The 21,038-nt window shown below is 47.0% G+C and overlaps 1 protein-coding gene across 2 annotated transcripts in view; it reads right to left on the bottom strand.

The window, feature by feature from the left end:
* The window catches only part of FBXO21 (F-box protein 21), a 38,642-nt gene extending 32,151 nt beyond the window's left edge, over positions 1-6,491 (bottom strand). For both annotated transcript variants that reach the window (XM_052654386.1, XM_052654387.1), the window contains exons 1-3: positions 6,243-6,491; positions 5,247-5,382; positions 3,295-3,389 (exon numbers count right to left, since the gene is read on the bottom strand). In XM_052654386.1, coding sequence (XP_052510346.1) covers positions 3,295-3,389; positions 5,247-5,382; positions 6,243-6,481 — 470 coding nt within the window. In that variant the 5' untranslated portion in view covers positions 6,482-6,491. The remainder of the gene's footprint in view (positions 1-3,294; positions 3,390-5,246; positions 5,383-6,242) is intronic.
* Between the last annotated feature and the right edge of the window lie 14,547 nt (positions 6,492-21,038).

Raw genomic sequence — 21,038 nt, 5'->3', positions numbered from 1 at the left:
ATGGTGTATGCTCTTCTAATATGCTGCTTCAAATCTTTATTTACCCCTTTTTAAGACCACGAAGAATGTAAATGTAAACTGTTTTCAAATATCCAGGGATTAGTGCCTTAGCATTTATGGAAACTATGCTTCCTTCCTATGCTTTCCATATTGAAACAACAAGCCATTTGCCAAGAATGAATATAAATAGGGTCATTTATGAAAACCAGTGGGAGAAGGCAATGGCACCCTACTCTCCAGTACTCTTGCCTGGAAAATCCCATGGACAGAGGAGCCTGGTGGGCTGCAGTCCATGGGGTCGCTAAGAGTCGGACACGACTGAGTGACTTCACTTTCACTTTTCACTTTCATGCACTGGAGAAGGAAACGGCAACCCACTCCAGTGTTCTTGCCTGGAGAATCCCAGGGACAGAGGAGCCTGGTGGGCTGCCATCTATGGGGTCGCACAGAATCGGACACGGCTGAAGCTACTTAGCAGCAGCATGAAAACCAGCACCCCAAAATATTTACAAACATGAAAGTATTCTCTGCTATTAAAAAACAACCTGCTTTAGGTTTAAAATATTTGTCAGGCTAAAAAGTAACGTATTTATGATATCTTATTTTTTAAAAAAACTATAATAATATACTTTTTTGCTGGCTATTCATATTTAGTCTTTGTAACCAATCTGGTAAGTAAAAAAGCAGTACTTCATTATTATCTAACATTGATCTGAATGAATTTAAAGGTATTTTTACTAGACTGTCAGTGCCTGGACTTGCTTTCCTGAGAATGTTATTCTCTTATCCTTTGTACGTTTTAAAATTTCTTTTCAGAAATTTTAAGTATTCTACTGACTTTCTTTATAGTTTCTTTGGTCATACAAATCTTTTTTTTTTTAACTGCAAAATCATGTCTTTTTTTTTTTTTTTAAGTGCCTTTGCATTACCAGTCATGGTTCAGAAGGAATTCCTAGATTGCACACGAAGTCTCCTGTTTTCTTGAAATTTTCATGTGATAATTTAAAATTTCAGGTTGTTTAATCTTAGAATTTAATTTTTGTACATGATGCAAGTTTTACTTTCTTCCAGATGGATATTCAGTTATGTTCAATACCATTCATTAAATAATCCATCTTCTCCCCTCTGAGCTTGAATACATTATCTTTCATGCTGGGACATGGCTTTGAATGATCCTCTGCCACTGATGGAGCTATCCATTTTTATTCAAGTTTTGTAATGTTTGATAACAGGTAGCATTATAATAGGTTCTAATATCAAGTGGTGGAAGTTTCCTATTGTGTGCGTGTATTCAGTCACTCACTTGTGCCCAGCTGTTTGTGTTCCCATGGACTGTAGCCTGCCAGGCTCCTCTGTCCATGGGATTTCCCAGGCAAGAATACTAGAGTGGGTTGCCATTTCCTATTCCAGAAGTTTCCCATTGTGATTATTTAAAAACTGTTTTTTTCTGGCTCTTCTTGTGAATGTATTCTTCTGTGTAAATTTTATGACAATACTATCCACACACAAAACTCTTGTTGGATCCTAAATGGAACAGCACTAAGTTTATGTACTAATTTTGGAAGAACTGACATTTTTGTGATAGTAAGTCTTATTCAAGGACATGCTCTGCCTTGTGTACTTAGGCACTGAGTTGTACCCAATTCTTTACAACCCCATGGACTGTAGCCCACCAGGCTCCTGTGTCCATGGGGTTTCCCAGGCAAGAATACCAGAGTGGGTTGCCATTTCCTCCTCCAAGGGATCTTCCCGATCCAGGGATTGAACCTGCATCTCTTATGTCTCCTATGCACTGCCTTATGTTTTCCAAACAACATTCTATAGTCTAACTTAAGAAACTCACTCCTAGGAACTAATACTTAGAAATGAAAGCACTAGAAACATCACTCTCCACAGTAACACAAAATGGAGAAGAAAGTGGTTACTATCAACAGAGGGATGGTTAAATAAGTCATGGTATATACTACAAAAAAAGCAGGCAGTCATTATTAAAGGTGAATTTGATTTTTACCAATTGATCAGGACAGATTTCCACAGGGTAATGTTGAATGAGGAAAAAGAGATATTTATTGAAAAGTACCTATTATATGATCTCAGTTTTGTAAAGTAATGATCCCCTCCATCCTCATGTATATCATATTAGCATGGGCTACAATCTAGGTTGTCATCATAAATTATGGGAGTAGGGGCAGGGAAGGCCAATGCAAATGGAGGGAGAAGAGAGGAAGGAAAAGCCACATAAATAAGAAAAAAAAACAAAGTCTGCACTAAACATCTAAGCAAACCCAAACCACCAATAAACTCAGTATGTATTGACTATTTATGTATTTAAAAGTCTATATGTATATATGCAAAAAAGAGAGGTCGACTTTTATTTTTAAAGCTGCACAATACTGACTATTAGATCACACTTCAATTCATTTATAGATAAACCAAAATAGAAACAGGAAAATGACCTCTGCATCAGGACTCATCCAAGGCCTAGAATAGTGACACGCCTTACCTCTCCTCACAGTTGCTCCACTGACAGACACTTCGCTCTCCTAAAGCCCTTTGACCACAGTAAAGAAAAACGCCTTACGCCTTGTTGTGAGCTATTTCACAATGAGCTCTCTGAAGGAAGATGTTAAAATAGCATTCTTATCTTCCATCTCAAGTCAAGTTTCCAGAACTTTTAGAGCAGAAAATATTTTTCATAGGTAAGTCAGGCTGGAAGCCAAGTCATCTTTCAGGTAAACTAGAAATTAACCTTCACAGCAGAAAATACAAAGCATAAAAAACTTTAAGCAACAACCAAGAGACAAAGGGTTCTTCTTAATCAGGAGAGATGAACAACTCTACCAGATATCTACAATGTCCATGGCTAAAGTAAGATCATGTCTTACCAGAATTCAGAAACTATGAAAAATTATCCATTAAATACGACATGCCTCTAAGAAAAATATTTTTTTAAATTCAACTCACAACAGGCAAGTTTGGCGATGACAGCAAAGAAAGGATAATTTGTGTTACCCAAACGACATAACAGACACAAGTACCCAGAGCACAGTATTTGACAACCAGGAGGAATAAATACTAATTCTCCCACAAGGATTTTTGCACCATTTCTTTAAATATTAATTGTCTTGGTGTATTTACCTTGTATACACAGAATTTTTCAAAAACGTACTACAGCGACATGAATGTAACATGAAACATTTGAAATACACGTCTCATTGTTCAGCCACACACCTATTACAGCAATTAATCCTGGGGTTATTAGTAAAACAAACTCCTGACAGAACTACAGCTTACCTTCCTTCCATATTTAGGATACACACCAGCTCATCCTCAAAAAATATCTCGGGGCCCTCAAGATTCTCAATGTCACTGAAACCGTTACAAGGGACCTATGAAGAAGACAGACGCAGAGGCCTCAGTAAGGAGTAGCAATGCTGTTGTCTCTCACACACAAAGTTACAAGCAAAGCCGTTCACTTCCAAGGAAGCGGTAACACCTCTCCCACACTATCTGGCACCACCCACCCACTAGGGGAGAAAAGGAACCTGTGGGTAACAGTAATTTGTTCAAATCATATTATTAGCTGCAAATGAATTATATTTGGAATTTATAGACGGGAATTTCTGAAAGTAATAACCCAGAGTTCTCACCTAAGGAAAAACAACTCTGAAAGGAGGACTAAAAGTATAAAAATCATGTCTTTCCCAGTACCTATTCTGTGCTGGCAACACTGTGTTCAACTAGGAGTCCAGGGCCAGAGAAGGAAGTCTAGGGGTTTGGGTGACTCTGAAGGTTGAGGCATGTTTTCTCCTCTGTAAGTTGAGGTGGTGGTGCCGATGAGCTGTAAGATCCCCGCCCCCTTGGTTTAAAAATTTGATTCCTTTTCCCACTTTTCTTTCTGAAAGTAGGCAGGAAATTTCTTGTCAGCCTGTGTGCACGTGGAAAACACAGGAGCACAAGGGTCCTGAGCCAAAGTAATCATCTACCCACAGATCAATCCTAAGAACAGTCCTGCTATGTTCAAAGTCCTCGACACACTTCTAATCATGCAGAGGTGCAGGGAAAGACAGATCTGGGGAAAGACACAACAATGCGCCATTACTGGACAAAGGCTCGGGCTGTTAAACATGCGCACAAGACCAGCTGGACTGTAAGCAGAGGCTGCAAAGGAGTGGCTCGTGTCCAGTGCATCAAGCACATCCAGCACCCCCAAGTGTATGTGTGCAAACATGTTTAGACCAGTGTGGAATATCTGCGACTAGAAGCGCTTTTCGCCGGCATATGGCTTATCCCAAATAGGACACAAATTCAGGTCATTCTGACATCAACAAACACTTGTTTATAGAAACAAATTACACTGGAGAACACCTAAGCTTTATTCTTTACAGGGAGAGATATTCATATCCATGCCACATTCGAATTTTCCCTTTCAAAAACTTGAAAGGGATTGTGTGAACTCATTAAAAGTAATTAAAATTAGAAATCGGAATTAATGTTCAGTAAATCAGGATAAATCAGACTGGTTCCATTTCTGGACCTCCAATCAGAAATAAAATATTAGTGCTGTCTCTTTTCCAGAATGTGCAAAAAGTTAAGAATCAGGACCTCATACAGAAACTTCTGTGAGACATAAGGAAACCAAACAAACCCATGCGTTTCAACAACATTAAAAACAAACATTAAAAACCCCACAACTTTTCAGAAATAATGTATATGAGATGGTATCACTGAGGGAGTAATAATTCTCGCTTTATGGGTAGCTTTTAATCCTCTGTTACCTTAACAAATAACGCATTCACTACTGGTTTGAACCTGCAAAGCCAGAGAGAAGAACTGTATTAATTTGGCAACCATTCTGGGAAAACTACTGGGTGAAATTTGTAGTGTTCAATCATGGATGATACCCCCAATCATGTAGAGACTGCAAAAAATACTGTCTAACTTCCTTAAAGAGAAATAGTGCTGATCTGGATTCCCTCCACATTGCGTGCGGGTCCCTCCCTCTCCATCCCTCCCCCCATTCTCTCTGGCTTTAGAAAAGTAAAGCTGGCAGGGACAAATGGCTCCGTGTTGTTGGATAGGAGGAAAGGACACAATGACTCTTGCAGCCATCTAAGTGAGGAAGGGACTGTGAGCGCACTGAACAGGGAGACAGCAAAAAGAGCTGGATGAGCTAATGCCTACAGACCCCGACGCAGACCACCGCTAGCAGGCAAATGCTTAGAGCTCCATCAACGGGTCCTTACGTGCTCTGAAAAGAACCTCTTTGAGAACGAGGCTACAATCTTCCGGGCTTCTAACCCAGCTTTTTGCCGAACTTTGTACTCCTCCAACCAATTGACGTAGTCGGTGGGGCTGTAGTGTTTCATAAGGGAAGGCCACCTACAAGGAGAAGAACACCCCCTCAGCTTAACAGAGACGCAAAGGCAGAAGAAATAGGAATCAAAAGCAGCTTTGGAAAACAGCGAAAGCGGTTGGGTTTAGGGATCAGGGGCGGCCCTAGCGAGGGACCCAGTTCAAATCTTCACCCGGCGCGCACGCACTCGCATACACCGTGACCTTGGCTTAGCAATATCAATACTGTGTCTTCACTCCCCATTTATAAAATGGGGACAGTCGTAGCAACAACAATCACAGTGATCGCAATCACAGTTAACATGAGCGGGGCCCTGTGTAAGGCTCCCCATGTATCAGCTCATCTAACCACCACAGTAAAAAATAGGTCTTCATCACAACACCATTTAAAGTCGATACATGAGGCTCCAAAAAGGGAAGCTGCTACCCGCAAGGTCACGCGGTGAGTATGCCAGGGCCAGATTTTATGCCGGGTCCTAACCGAAATCTGTGCTCTCGGCCAACCGCCAAAGGGATGCTGCGCCCGCTTCCCTCAAAGGGCCGTTAGGATCACTGCATCACCGGGTCCGTGTAAACATTTTAGCACGGAGTCGGGCACAAAAGAAGCGCGCAGGATGGATCAGCGGTGATAACCACGGTCGTCATCCTTGATGGGGGGCCGGGCTGCCGGGCGCTTCCCGAGACGCCATCTGGGCATCCGCGGGTCCGCCTGGCGTGGACGGAGGGGCAGCGGCCTGGAGGCCTTTGTGTCTCTGTCCGCGGGAAGGGGTCCTCCCGGGGGTGGGGTCCGCGAGCCGGCAGGGAGGCGGCGGCGGCTCGGAGCAGCCAGGCCGGGGCCCCGGGGTGGGGTGGGGGGCGCGCAGAGAGAGGGGGGAGCGCGGGCTCACCTCACCCGGAACTGCTCCTTCCACACCTTCCCACTACCCTGGCACAGCTCGCGCAGCCGCCGGCAGGTGCTGGAGACGCGGCCGATGTCGGCGGCCGTCAGCGAGCCGCTACACAGGATGTACTCCAGCACCTCTCCGGGCAGGTTGACGAGGCAGCTGAGGCCCGCCGCCTCGGGCGCGGCCTCCTCCACCAGCGCCGGCACCACCTCCATCGCGCTGTCGACCGCTGCCGCCGCCATCTTGTCCGCGTACCTGGGGCCCCGCGCGCGCGCGCGTTTGCTCGCGCCAGGGAGCCCCCTTGGCCCCGCCTACCCGGCTCGAGGGGCGGGGGCCGAGGTCCCCCCGCCCGGCTCCCCACGCCCCGCCCAAGCCTGTGGCCACAGCCCCACTTGGCCCCGCCCACTCGCCTCGAGGGGCGGGTGCCGGGGTCCCCCCGCTCCCCCTCCGCTCAGGCCCGTGGCCACACCCCCTCAGCCCCAGCTGCTCCGGGAGGGCTGCGCCCCTGGCCGAGGGAAGGAAACGCGTCTTGGAAAATAACGCCGCTGTGGGCCTGGGAGCTATGAGGGGACAGGATTAGTAGCTTCCATCCTCCGCAATCACCCTAAGAACTGTTCTTCTTCCCAAGTTACAGATGGGGAAACTGAGGTTCAGGGAGATAAATGGACTTGTTGGGAGTCCCTTGTCCTAGATTCTAACCCAGATCTGCTTGACTCTGCTTGACTGGATGCTAAACCAGTATGCTCTAATAATAAAACTCATGAGTGGGTGCTGTGCCAAGCATTGTAAGCACGTTCTTCACGGCATCCTATGTGAGCCCGGCTGTGACAGGTACCATATTTATATTGGATCTACAGATAAGGAAGACCTAGTTCACAGAGATGAGCGTACTCATTAAAAGTGACAGAGACAAAAAGTGGTCAAATCTGGATTTGAATCCTCCAAACAGGAGTTTCCATTCAGCTATGGGCAGGCGCTCTCTTTTTTCCCACACCTGCACCTGTTTAAGTTTTTCAGCTCACTTTTGTGCCAGGCCCTGTACTGTGTGCCTTGGGGACACAGAAGTGGATAAGACAGTGTCCTTGCCTCCCAGGAGCTCAAAGTCCTCACCCCCTCCTCCAAGTTTACCTTGTTTCTTTCCCAGTGGTTCCTGCCTTGGAAGGGGCTACCCATCCATGCATTCCTGCAAAACTGGAACCTATTGCCATCCTTCTCACTTCTCTCTCCCTCACCATCTGGGTCCAAATGCCCAGTAGAGCATAACATCTCCAAGCCTCTGCCTTCACATCTATGAAATGGGGATAACAATAGGTCTTCCTATTAAATGAAACAATGCACATACATCAGTTCCCGTTGCTGAGTAAGAGGTAAATCCAAAACCTAGGAGATGGAAACAACCTTGTTTCTGTGCTCTTAGTTTTGTAGGCCAGGAAAGGCTTAGTTGAAGAACTCTGAGTTGGAATCAGGTGGTGGCTCCAGATTCGAAGCTTTCAACCACTGCACATGCTAACCATGGTTAGATCTCACAGGACCTGGAAAAAGGGTTGAGCTATGTGCTAACATACACTATTTGTATTCAGATGCCCAATACAGGTTAAGATTTCTGTGCCTCAGTTACTTCAAAGAAGCTTTTCTGAGGGGAAACAGGGAAGCAGTTTCTTGTCTGAATGATCATTCTTAATATCCATCAAATCTGTCTCTTCTCTCTCTTCAGCCACTGTCTCTGTCCATATCTCTACTGCGGCTCCTAACAGTCCAGCCCTGGCTCCGAGAAGGTGAACATCAACCTTGGTGACACTCAGACCTTGGCAAAGTTTCCAGCCTGTGAGGTGGAAGCTGTTTTTATGGATGACTCTTGCTTTCTGATCAATGACAATTAAAATTAAATTCTCCTCTGCCAATCCAGAGAATACTCCCCAAGCCCTAGGAAAGAAGAACATTTTTATTTTTGAACATGCATTAAACCAGATGGTGATATACATCACAGGTAACCCACTAATGAGATCACAGAGAGAAATCCCACCGTTTTATAGACAGCCAAGCATTGCAGCATGTACATGCTCCTGAGATTAGTGGTGGCTTGTAAATTACCATTCACTTAAAAAGTAAGAGGATCTGAGACTTCTCTGTTGACCTAGTGGCTAAGACTCCATTCTCCTGATTCAGGGGACCTGGGTTCGATCCCTAGTTGGGGAACTAGATTTCACATGCCTCAACTAAGACCCAGCACAGCCTAAATAAATACATAAGTATGTTTTTTTTTTTTTTTTAAAGCACTAAAAGGTAAGAGTCTGATTGTACTTTCCCTAGCCCAGTTCATGCTAAGGTCACCTGCTAAGTGGAGCATACATTATACTATCTGCCTTTGTCTCAAGGAATAGTAAAATTTCTCATCTTTGTGATAAGCTGGCAGTTACAGTATAAATACAAGTGCTCAAACTCCCACATGGCTGGGAGACACAACCTTCCTTGACATTTACATTTCAAAGAGATGGCTCCCATGCCCTTAAAAGAAGCAGTCCTAGGTTGTGATATTGGCCAGGAGGCATATTTGCAAAATGTAGTGTAGACACACAGTGGAGTAATACTCAGACATAAAAAGGAATGAAGCACTGACATGTGCTACAAGACGGGTAAACCCTGAGAACATGATGCTAAGTGGAAGCAGCTGCATGTGAGGGACTTCCCTGTGGTCCAGTGGCTGAGACTCTGCGCTCTCAATGTGTAGGGGGCTCGGGTTCAGACCCTGGCCAGGGAACTAGATTTCGCATGCCGCAACTGAAGATCCCATATGCTATAACTAAGACCTGGTGCAGCCGAGTTAATTAATTTAAAAAAGAAGCCACACTCAAAAGGGCAGCTATTGTATGATCACACGCCTATGAAACATATAGAATAGGCAAATTCTTGGAGACAGAATGTAGATTAAAGGTTTACCAAGGGCTGGGAGGGAGGAGAGAATCGGGGATTCTTGCTGAATGGGTACAAAGTTTCTGTCTAGGGTGATGAGAAAGTTCTGGAAAGAGATAGTGGTTGACAGTTACACAGCATGAATGCCCTCCATACCATTGAATTTATACTTAAAAATAGTTGAATTATAAATTTCCTGTTGTGTATAGTATGCCATAGTATTTAAAAAAATAGAACCCACAAAAAAGATTCACATCCCTATGAAAGAGACAGAGGAAGGACTTCCCTGGTGGTCCAGGGGTAAAGACTCCATGCTTCCAATGCAGGGAGTGTGGGTTAGATCCCTGATCAAGGAACTAAGATCCCACAATCCTGCGGCATGGCCAGAAAAAAAAAAAATAAAAGGGAGAGAGAGAGAGAGAAACAGAGGAAAGATTTACATATATAGAATATATAAAGGAAATGCTCTAAAAAAGAAAAGAGGGAATGGGTCTCCTTTCATTTTGGTGACAGGCAAAATTCTAAGTTTTTAATGTACCTTTCTGCTGAACTGCTGACTGTATTTAACCCAAAGATGATCCCCACTACCTGTGTGTGCATGCTATCACTTCAGTCGTGTCCGACTCTATGCAACGCTATGGACTGTCGCCTGCCAGGCTCCTCTGTCCATGGGATTCTCCAGGCATGAATACTAGAGTAGGTTCCCATGCCCTCCTCCAGGGGATCTTTCTGACCCAGGTATCTAACCCATGTCTCTTATGTCTCCTGCATTGCAGGCAGGTTCTTTACCATTAGCGCCACCTGGGAAGCCACCGCCCCCCCCACCCCCGACTACCTGAGTTCCTATTTAAAATCCCCTCACACAAGCCCCAATCCTTGACTAACCTGGCTCCCCAGAGTTCCTCCTGGGTGTCCTAACCTGCTATAGCAAGAGAATATCTTCATGGACCATCAAGTGTATTTCTGGTTATCTTTGGCTGGAGGACTTCAAAATGCCTTTCCCATGAGACCACCACAGCCCAGCTAGAGAGACTATGTCTCAACCCCCCTCAACATCTCCTATGGTTTTCCTTGTTCTCAAAATAAATCTATGGTTTTCCTTGTTCTCAAAATAAACGCATCCTTTCTCTTCTGGTCCAGCCCCTTGATTCTCTCTCCCACCTGCTAATCCAGGGCCACTTTCCTGGACTGTCTGCAGTTCCTACTCATCCTTTAGCTCCAACTCAAGAACTTGCCTGCAGGCATGCCTGCTGATCACAGACTAAGCCTGCTTCTCTCTCCTGCCCTCGCAGAACCCCCTTTCATTCATTCGGTACATAGCTCAGCTGGTAAAGAATCTGCCTGGACTGCAGGAAACCCTGGTTCGATTCCTGGGTCGGGAACATTCCCTGGAGAAGGGATAGGCTACCCACTCCAGTATTTTTGGGCTTCCCTGGTGGCTCAGACGGTAGAGAATCTGCCTGCAATGGCGGAGATCTGGGTTCGATCCCGGGGTGGAGAAGATCCCCTGGAGGAGGGCATGGCAACTCCAGTATTCTTGCCTGGAGAGTCCCCATGGACAAAGGAGCCTGGTGGGCTACAGTCTGTAGGGTTGCAAAGAGTCAGATATGACTGAGCAACTGAGTACACACATACTCCTAAACTGCTGTAATACATACATTGGCATATCGGATTCACCCACGGGCATGGCTGATTCAGGCTTTATGGGGTGTGGACAAAGAACACTGCCTCCCGTTTCAGTAAACAAAGAATGCTGCCACCCTCAAGCCAGTGCTGCCTGGATGGTGCACCCTGAGGGGAATTCAGGATGGAGGAAAATATGGTACCGGCCCCACATCGTTAGAGATGCCTATCAAAGGGATGGTTTCCATGGGCCCGGCCTCTTGCATTTTTCCATACAGAGAAAAGCACTAAAATCATTAACTTGAGATGTCTGCTTTTGGTTGTTGTTTTTGTTTTTTTTGTGTGTGTGTGATTAGCAGCAATCTTTAGATGTTTGACTAATTATGGTTCTTTTCCCCCCAGCAAAAACTCCTATGTACCCTGGCTCCTCCCTTTTTACTTTGGAACAGTTCCTCAGAGCTTTCTGAGAGGCTGACTTCCTGGGCTAGAGTCCTCAATAAGGTCCCCAAATAAAATGTAAGTTGATACTTCGGCCACCTGATGCAAAGAACTGACTCATTTAAAAAGACCTTGATGCTGGGAAAGATTGAAGGCAGGAGGAGAAGGGGACGCCAGAGGATGAGATGGTTGTGTGGCATCACCGACTCAATGGACATGAGTTTGAGTAAACTCCAGGAGCTGGTGATGGACAGGGAGGCCTGGTGTGCTGCAGTCCATGGGGTCGCAAAGAGTCGGACACGACTGAGCGACTGAGTGACTGAACTGAAACTTTGAGGTTGTGCATTTTCTGCAGTCAGGAGCCTGAAGCTTTATTGTCTGGAGTCCTATTTTAGTTTACTTATTTTCTTTTTTTTGGCTGTGCTGCTTGGCGTGTGGGATCTTAGTTCCCTGAGCTGGGATTGAGCCTGTGCCCCCTGCAGTGGAAGGGCGTAAGTGTTACCATTGGACCACTAGGGAAGTCCCAGGGGCCCTATTTTATTATTTATTTCTTTTTTGGGGCACACTACACAGCCTTCATGGAACCAGGGATCAAACCCAGGCCCTTGGCACTGAAAGCCCGGAGTCCTAACCACTGGACCGTCGAGGAATTCCCCGGAGGCCCTATTTTAGAAAAGGGACACACAGGATAAACTCGTGAGTCAACTGGGGGACATTTATGTAAAATGAGGAAAGAAGGGGCCTTTGGTGAGGGTCCCGAGGCTTATCATTAATTTGATAATGAACACATTTCTTCCTATAAAAGGTAACCTCCATGTAAGCAGGGGCTCTGTCCCATTTGCTCAACTATTTGGTGACTCAGATGGTACAGAATCTGCCTGCAATATGAGAGAGAGGGTTAGATCCCTGGGTTGGGAAGATCGCCTGTAGGAAATGGCAACCCACTCCAGTATTCTTGCCTGGAGAATCCCCATAGAGAGAGGAGCCTGGCGGGCCACAGTCCATGGAGTCGCAAAGAGTCAGACATGACTTAGTGACTAAACGACAACACTCCATAGGAATGACTGATTGAATCATTGGGCATTGACAATGGATTCAACCTCCAGCCCCTCTTCCCTCTGAGGAGCTCAGGGGCACAGCACCAAAAGATCCAACCCTCTAATCACCTGGTTGGTTCCCCTGGCAACCAGCCCCCTACCCCAGGTGCTTTCCAAAAGTCACCATAGTAACATAAACGCAGGTGTGGTTGAAAGCGACTTGTTAAGAATAACAAGACACCTTCATCACTCTTATCATAGGAGATTCCAAGAATTCTAGGAGCTCTGAGCCAGACATAGGATGGAGACCAAATATGTAGCATAGCATGCCTGCTCAGTCATGTCTGACTCTTTGTGACCCCGTGTACTGTGACCCAGGAGGCTCCTCTGTCCATGGAATTCTCCAGGCAAGAATACTGGAGAGGGTTGCCATTTTCACTGGGGAAGCCCGAGAGCAAATATATTCCTTATTATAAACCACAGTATCACAGGTATCTTACACAGCAAAAGGGACTTTGCAGATGGAATCAAGTTAGGAATCTTGAGATGCAGAGATAATCCCGGACAATCCTGTGGGCTCAGTGTAATCACAAGGGTCCTTATCAGACAGGCAGGTGACTTTCCTGGTGGTCCAGTGGCCAAGACTCTGAAATCCCAATGCAGGAGGCCCCAGGTTCGATCCCTGGTCTGGGAACTAGATCCCACATGCTGCAACTAAGTTCACATGCCACAATAAAGATCCCGCATGCCACAATGAACACTGAAGATCTTGAGTGCCATAACTAAGAGTCGGCACAGCCACACACACACACACACACACACACACACACACACACACACACTTACGTGCATGCATGCTCAGTAGCTTCAGTCGTGTCTGACTCTTTGCAACCCCATGGACTTCAGCCCACCAGGCTCCTCTACGGGATTCTCCAGGAAGAATACTGGAGTGGGTTGCCATGCCTTCCTCCAGGGGACCTTCCTGACCCAGGGATCAAACCCATGTTTCCTGCATCTCCAGCAAGGCAGGCAGGTTCTTTACTGCTGAGCCACCTGGGAAGCCTTTTATATATATATAAAAGAGGGGCACAGGAGGGTTGGAGTCAGAGACAGGGGATGTGACGATAGATACAGAGGCTGGAGTGATGCTGGGTCGTAAGCCAAGAAATGTGGGCAGCTTTCTAAAAGCTAGAAAACCTAAGGAAATAGATTCTTCCTTAGATCAGCAGCAATAAGAAATTAACACAGATTTAATACAGATTTTACTTTTCTACTGCTGCTGTAACAAACTACCACAACTTAGGGTCTTAAAACCATACCACTGTGTGATCTTATTGCCCTGGATGTCAGAGTCTCAAGTGAGTCTTAGGAGACTAAGATCAAGACACGGCAGAGCTCTGTTCCTTGTGGAGGCTCTGGGTGTAGAGGCTACTTGAATCCCTTGGCTCATAGCGTGACTCCAACCTCTGCAGCAGTCAAGTAGCATGCCAGGGAGATGTTGTGAGTGTTTGTTAGGCAGCTTTATTGTGGCAATAGATAATGGATACGCAGAAGCAGGTAAAACAGACACACACACACACACACAATTGCAAAGCAGTACCTCCACTATGCCAAGCAATTGGTACAGGCAGGAAGTATGGCTGGACGGCGGAGGAGGGCTTCCCTGAAAAGGCAGTGTTTGAATCCTGCCCTCAGCAATGGAGGTGGGCTCTCTAGGTGAGGGGCATGGCAGAAGCAAAGGCAAGCTAGAAGGAAAATAAAAGCTGTGTTTAGAGCCCTTGGGGGCAAATCAGAACACTGGGTGGTTTGGGTGGAGCAGTGGCCGAAACAGAAACGCAAAAGGCTGCTTGTGGCCAGAGCAGGCACTAGCGCGGGCCAGAGGGGTTGGTCTTCCCGCTCTGGCCCCTGGTGGTCCCAAAGGCCTTTGCGCAAAGGCGAAGTGGGCTGAAAGAGACGGTTCTGGAAAGGGGCAATCTGGGGGTAGTGTGCGCTTTTCAAGGAAGGTGACGTTATTAGCACCAGCTTGGAGGAGCAAGGAACAGGTGTCTCTCCCCACAGATTTTCCCTGAGGCTTTTCTGCTAATAACTATATTTCCATTAGCGATTCTTTTCAAAGCCTTCAAAACAGAACTGACTCAGTTACTCACTGCTTAATGGCACAGATACTACACCTTGAGGTGGTAGTGTGTCTTAGAGGCTTTCTTGCCTTTAAGAGTTTCTTTTCCCCAATATATCCTTATGGCACGTGGGACTCATCACCCTTGAAGATCTCAAAATTCCTGGAAACAGTTAATTAGGGAGGAGAGAGTGGGGCTTCCAACATCAACTTCCAACCTCAACTCTGACTTCCAGCCGAGAAAACGAAGATGCCAAGATGCCAGGAGGCCCATCTACCCTTGTCCTCTCACCCTGCCCCGACCCAGGTGTACTAATCTAAAAGATTTGCGTCTTAAAAAAAAAATCACTTTACTAATTTACTATTTACTCTGGTTTTAATCTTCTGCTATTTGATTAACTTAATCTTATTTTCCTCCAGAGGTTATTGCTAAAGTGATTTCCTTCTACTGATGTGGGTTAAGCTCTGTATTGATTGTAAATACGCTCCCTTGTTTTTTTGCTTCCTCAGCAGTTTTGCGAAGGGTACAATGAAAAACAGAAGAAGTACATTTTTTTTACTATTCAACTGACTGCGAAGCCCATATTCTGTATTGACCTGCTGTAACTCAAAATTCCTTTTTTTCCTTCCCCCACTTGTTTCCCGCCCCCTTCTCCTTTTGATTTGTGGTTGGAAAGGTTCTGTTTAGGTGTAAACTTAGATTTTTCACCTGGTTGCCAGGCAACAGAAGACACCCCAGCCAGGAGGCACATAAATGTTAAATTCTCCCCAGCCACCTCTTGAGGCTGGGCCTGTCAAAACTCCAGTGTGTGTATGGGTCACATGGAGGAACTGGTTAAAAATGCGGTGGTGTCAAACCTAAATCCCCAGTGCGCACTAGTGAGCAGGTGTGGGGAGAGGGCAAGGATTTGGCTTTTGAAACCAGTGGCCCCTGTGATGGCAGGTGGTCTGGGAAACCCAGCACCTAAGTGTCAAATGGCAAACAGCAACAAGATGGGGCTGTTTTGAGTTTCAATGAGGAAAAAGGACTGGGACTTCCCTGGTGGTCCAGCGGTTAGGAATCCGCCTGAAAATGCAGGAGACACGGGTTCAAGCCCTGTTCCAGGAAGATCCCACATGCCATGGAGCAACTAAGCCCACGTGCCGCAACTACAGAGCCCGTGCTCTGGAGCCCTCGAGCTGCAACTACTGAAGCCCACGTGCCCTAGAGCCCCGCGCTCTGCAACAAGAAAAGCCTCCACGGTGAGAAGCCCGCACACCACAACTAGAGAGTGGCCCCTGCTCGCTGCAAACAGAGAAAGCCCACGCACAGCAATGAAGACCTAGCACAGCAACAAATAAATAAATACGTGGAGAAAGCAATGAGAAAGTTGGAAGGAACCAGAGCTAGTTTACTCACGTATAGGACTACTTTATTCTGTCCTATTCTATTCCATTCCATGCTGTTATGTTCTCTGTGTGTTGTATACATCAACTCACTTAATCCTATCGAAGGGCAATGAAGTCAAAATCATCACAACCTATTTTACAGTGAAGAAATGAAAGCACAGAGAGGTTAGGCAACTTATCCAAAGTTGCACAGCTCAGAAGTGGAGGAGCCTGGATTTGAACTGTGACAGTCTCTTAGCAGCAGCACTGTGTCAACTAGGAAAAAAAAAAAGGCACGACCTAAAAGATTGCCAGGAGAAATATCAATAACCTCAGATATGCAGATGATACCACCCTTATGGCAGAAAGTGAAGAGGAACTAAAAAGCCTCTTGATGAAAGTGAAAGAGGAGAGTGCCTTAAAGCTCAACATTCAGAAAACCAAGATCATGGCATCTGGTCCCATCACTTCATGGCAAATAGATGGGGAAGCAGTGGAAACAGTGGCTGACTTTATTTTGGGGGGCTCCAAAATCACAGCAGATGGTGACTGCAGCCATGAAATTATAAGACGCTTACTCCTTGGAAGGAAAATTATGACCAACCTAGACAGCATATTAAAAAGCAGAGATGTTACTTTGCCAACAAAGGTCCGTCTAGTAAAAGGCTATGGTTTTTCCAGTAGTCATGTATAGATGTGAGAGTTGGACTATAAAGAAAGCTGAGCGCCAAAGAATTGATGCTTTTGAACTGTGGTGTTGGAGAAGACTCTTGAGAGTAACTTGGACTGCAAGGATATCCAACCAGTCCATTCTAAAGGAAATCAGTCCTGGGTATTCATTGGAAGGACTGACGTTGAAGCTGAAACTCCAATACTTGGGCCACCTCATACAAAAAGCTGACTCATTGGAAAAGAACCTTATGCTGGGAAAGATTGAAGAGAGGAGGAGAAGGAGATGACAGAGGATGAGATGGTTGAATGGCATCACCGACTCAATGGACATGGGTTTGGGTGAACTCTGGGAGTTGGTGATGGACAGGAAGGCCTGGTGTGCTGCAGTTCATGGGGTCCCAAAGAGTTGGACACAACTGAGCAACTGAACTGAAAAGTTAAGAATTTTGTTTTATGTGGGACCTTGTTGAGAACTCTAGCCTGGGAAAGGCAACATCTCAGATTGGTCTGAGGAACTGTTCCAGAGAAGAAAGGGGGAAGCTGGGGTATGTAGGCATTTTTGCTGAAGACAAATGGACCTGAAGTGGAACATCAAAAGATTACTGCTAGTCACTGCTGCTAAGTCGCTTCAATCGTGTCCGACTCTGTGCGACCCCATAGATGGCAGCCCACCAGGCTCCCCCGTCCCTGGGATCCTCCAGGCAAGAACACTGGAGTGGGTTGCCACTTCCTTCTCCAATACATGAAAGTAAAAAATGAAAGTGAAGTTGCTCAGTCGTGTCCGACTCTTTGCGACCCCATGAATTGCAGCCTACCAGGCTCCTCCGCCCATGGGATTTTTCCAGGCAAGAGCACTGGAGTGGGGTGCCATCGCCTTCTCCACTGCTAGTCACACACATGCACAAAACCCAAGCCCTCTGAAGTTAATGATTTTAGTGCTGTTCTATGCATGGGAAGATGTAAGAGTCCAGGTGCACTGAAATTACTCCTCGAATATGTATCTTTTAGCAGCAACAACTACCTAGGGCCAGCATTCTGGTTTTCTCTGTCCTGACTCCTCATCTGGGTGCACTGAGGGGGAGGGGCGGGTTGTCCAGTTGTTTATACAGGAATGGCAGGAGCAGTCTTTGTTTACTGAAATGGCAGGTGGCATTTTTTTTTTTTTCTGGTCTGAAACCAGGTGGTGGTTAAAAATGCAGATTCTCAAGCCAGCCGCTCTGGGCTCAAACTCCATCTCTAATACTTACTGGCTGTGTTGACTGGTTGAGCTGCTTTCACCTTGAAAGTGAAAGTGTTAGTTACTCAGTTGTGTCCAGCTCTTTGTGAACTCATGGACTGCAGCTGCCAGGCTTCTCTCTCCATGGAGTTCTTCTGGCAAGAATACTGGAGTGGGTAGCCATTCCCTTCTCCAGGGGATTCTTCCTGACCCAGGGTTTGAACCTGGGCCTCCGAGTTCAATTGCAGGCAGATTCTTTACCATTTGAGCCACCAGGAAAGCCCCAAACTCTTGCCTTAGCTTCCCAAGTTTTACAGTGTGGAGAGCAATGGTAACATGTCAGAGTATTCTTGTAAAGACTGGCATTTGATAACTGTTAGCCATTATTTTAGTTCATTTCTGAAGAGCAGTGTGGATCAAGTGCTGACTTTCCACCTCCTTGCTGATCAGCGTCTCCTGTTTGAACTTGGCCCTGAGGCTCAGGGATGGGGCAGAAGAGTCAGGAACAGTGTTAAGGGTATCTTTGCTGTTGGATAAATAACTGTAATTTAAAAGGTTGAGTACCTAATAGCTTATGCTTTTTGACTGGGAAATAGGTGTGAAGGTCAAACTGGTGACAGCATCTAAATGGCCACGTCCAAAAGGGCTTGATAAAGGCCACTGTTCACTTGGTCCTTTCATAGTAGCCACTCTGTCAGGGTATTTGGGGTTGCTTCTTTTCATCTGTCCTTTAAATGCTTTTTTTTTTTTTTTTTTGATGTGGACCAATTTTAAAGTCTTTACTGAATTTGTTACAACATTGTTTCTATCTTTTGTTTTTTTGGCCAAGAGGCATGTAGGATCTTACCTCCCAGACCAGGGATTGAACCCACATCCCCTGCATTGGAAGGCAAAGTCTTAACCTCTGGACCGCTGGGGATGTCCCCTTTTATTGCTTTGGAAGTCTCATCCTTTGGAATCGAGTCTGAAGTCAGCTGGGAATTAGGTTCAGGGCCTCAGGCTCGTGCGTACAGGGAGAGAGGGCTGAGCGAGAAGGCGGTACTCTCCCTTTGGGGTCCTTTCTAGGGATGGGGGCAAAGGTGTCGGGAGGAAGGTGGACAGGACACTGAGAATTGCTCTCCAGATCTGTGTCAGGAGTCCGCAGCTCTTCCTCTGGACCCTGAGAACGCCCTCATGCCCTCGGGAGATGGCTTCAGCTGCAGAGCGCTAGGGCTCCTTGTCCTACATTGGGGACAGTCCTGCAAGGCCATCTTTGGAATTCCCGGCAGGGTTCGCGGAAGTTTCTGTTGAGACAGCGTGGCAGCTCAGGTTCCCTCCCCGCCCCATCCCCACCCATCAGCCTCCTGCCACCTCTATCTCAGACTAGGCTTCCTGGGGGCACCTGGCCAGTTGCACGCAGTGGGCAACAGGCGTGAGAAATTCTAGGCCAGTCAAACAAAAGACCACAGCCAGTCGAGTTGAGTCCACTTTTTAATATTTTGACCATGATGCAAACAGGCATAAATAGACTTTTGTTGAATTTCATCAAATTAGAAGAATGATACAGAAGAAGAGCATGCGGCGAGCACAGCCTGGACAACCTCGCAGAGCGCGTTCTGGGAAGGTGCTGGAGCGCATGGGACACTTGGCGGTGTTAGCAGCATCGAGAGCTCAGAGGTAGGGGGAGGTCCGAGTTTTCTGACAGTGCAGTGTGGCGAGAGGCGACGACTCGCGCTCAGCCCACCTCCCCGGCTCCCCAGACCTGGAACAGAAACCCACCACCTGCCCAGCGACACAGGACGACCCCCACCCACAAACCTGTCCGGCGCCACCTGGAAAACCACTGCTGAGCCCGGAGTGGGTCTTACAATCACAACGACAAGTTGACAGCAAGGACAGAAGGGTGGAGGCGGGGAGGGGGGTGGGCACAGGAGGGCACTGGGCCTCCATGAGTCTTCGTCCAAACTGGACGCCAAGGGCACAGCATCTTACTCCATCGGGGCTGTCAACTTTCTGTCCTGGGAGGGAGTAGGTGAAACTGTACTTTTCCATTTCCTCTTGAAATCCTTCGAGTCTCTGTTGGGCAGCAGATAAAGGAAGGAAAACCAGAGGCCTGAGAAATGCCTTGCTTATTCTAGAAGGTGGATGGTAAGAAGGCCTGGGGCAGCCAGTAGAGAGTCTGTTGTCCTCAGGGTTCATCTGGCAAGGTCTGAAGACACAGTTGGTTGGCACAACTTTAGGGGGGGTCGGGTGGGTGGGTGGAGGCCAGGGATGCTGGCCAACATCCTGCAAAGCCCTGGGCAGCCCCCCACCCAAAGAATTCTCCAGCCCCAAATGCCAACAGTACTGAGGTTGACGGACTCTGGACTAGAGCCTCCAAGCATCTCCTAGGAGCCAAGTCTGGGCACTTTGATGTCCTGGAGCCAATTTCTAGAAGACTCTGGAAAGCTGTATCTTCAGGCAGATTTGTTCCCACCTGCCAGGGCCACCTGCTTAAGAACGGTCTCTGCTTGGGACCAGACACACATGCCCTGCTTGCTCAGATATTCTAGGAAATAGTGAATTCAGAAACATGCCGGGGTGTGTTTACTCCCAATCACCTCCCGAGCACACGACTCAGACAGTATTAATAGGGAACAGACCCCACCTCCCCCCGCAAACAGTTCTGCTTTCCTGGCGTAACAGTTTACCTGAGTCCTTGGACCTGAGACACATCCATGTGTTTGTGCTGCCAGGCAGAGACTGGCAGGTGGACCAAGGTCCCGGAGGGTGTGGGAGAAAGAGGAGAGGCCAGGCTGCTGTTAGTCCCCCAAGGCTTCAGGTTTGTGGGGACCATCTCTGGTGAGTCCCTAGGGAGGGGGGCAAGGTTGCTTTCACAGCCTCTCAGATTCTCTATCCTCCATCCCTGCTTTTGGCCTTTCATTCTTGAGTCGAATGGCACACTTAGATGCGGGAGAGGGCTGGGAGAAGCAGGGAGTGTGGGCAGGTCCCAAGGGAAGCCCAGATTAATATTTCTTTTTCCTTGTCTCTGGCAGGTGGTCTCAGATTAACGTGCCTATTCAGACAGCAGGCTTCGAGGGTAAGGCGGGCATAGCGCCATGCTGGATATCGGTGGCAGGGGCAATGGAAATATACAAGGAAACACGGCCAGCCTAAGATCTTAAGTCCACACTTTTCCAAATGGCATGAATTAAAAGGGACCAGAGCCATGGTGGTGAGGAGTCCAGACATCGGCTTGCTGATAATCATTCTGGCACCGTGATCTGGGTCAGAGAATCTTGCTTGTGGCAAACCTGACTTAGGGCAAAACCTGACCTCCTTTTGGAAGCCCCCAAGCAGGTGGCTGCAAAGAGTGTGTTTGGCAAGAAATTCCTGCGTTCTCCTGCATTGTCTGGTGGCCTGAGGTCAGTTCTCTTTCCGCCCATCTAGGTGTAGACCAC

The sequence above is a fragment of the Budorcas taxicolor genome, chromosome 17 (assembly GCF_023091745.1).
Source record: "Budorcas taxicolor isolate Tak-1 chromosome 17, Takin1.1, whole genome shotgun sequence".
NCBI classification, from domain to species: domain Eukaryota; kingdom Metazoa; phylum Chordata; class Mammalia; order Artiodactyla; family Bovidae; genus Budorcas; species Budorcas taxicolor.
The sequence above is the reverse complement of the archived record's forward strand: the minus strand, read 5'-3'. Positions and strand labels throughout refer to the sequence as shown.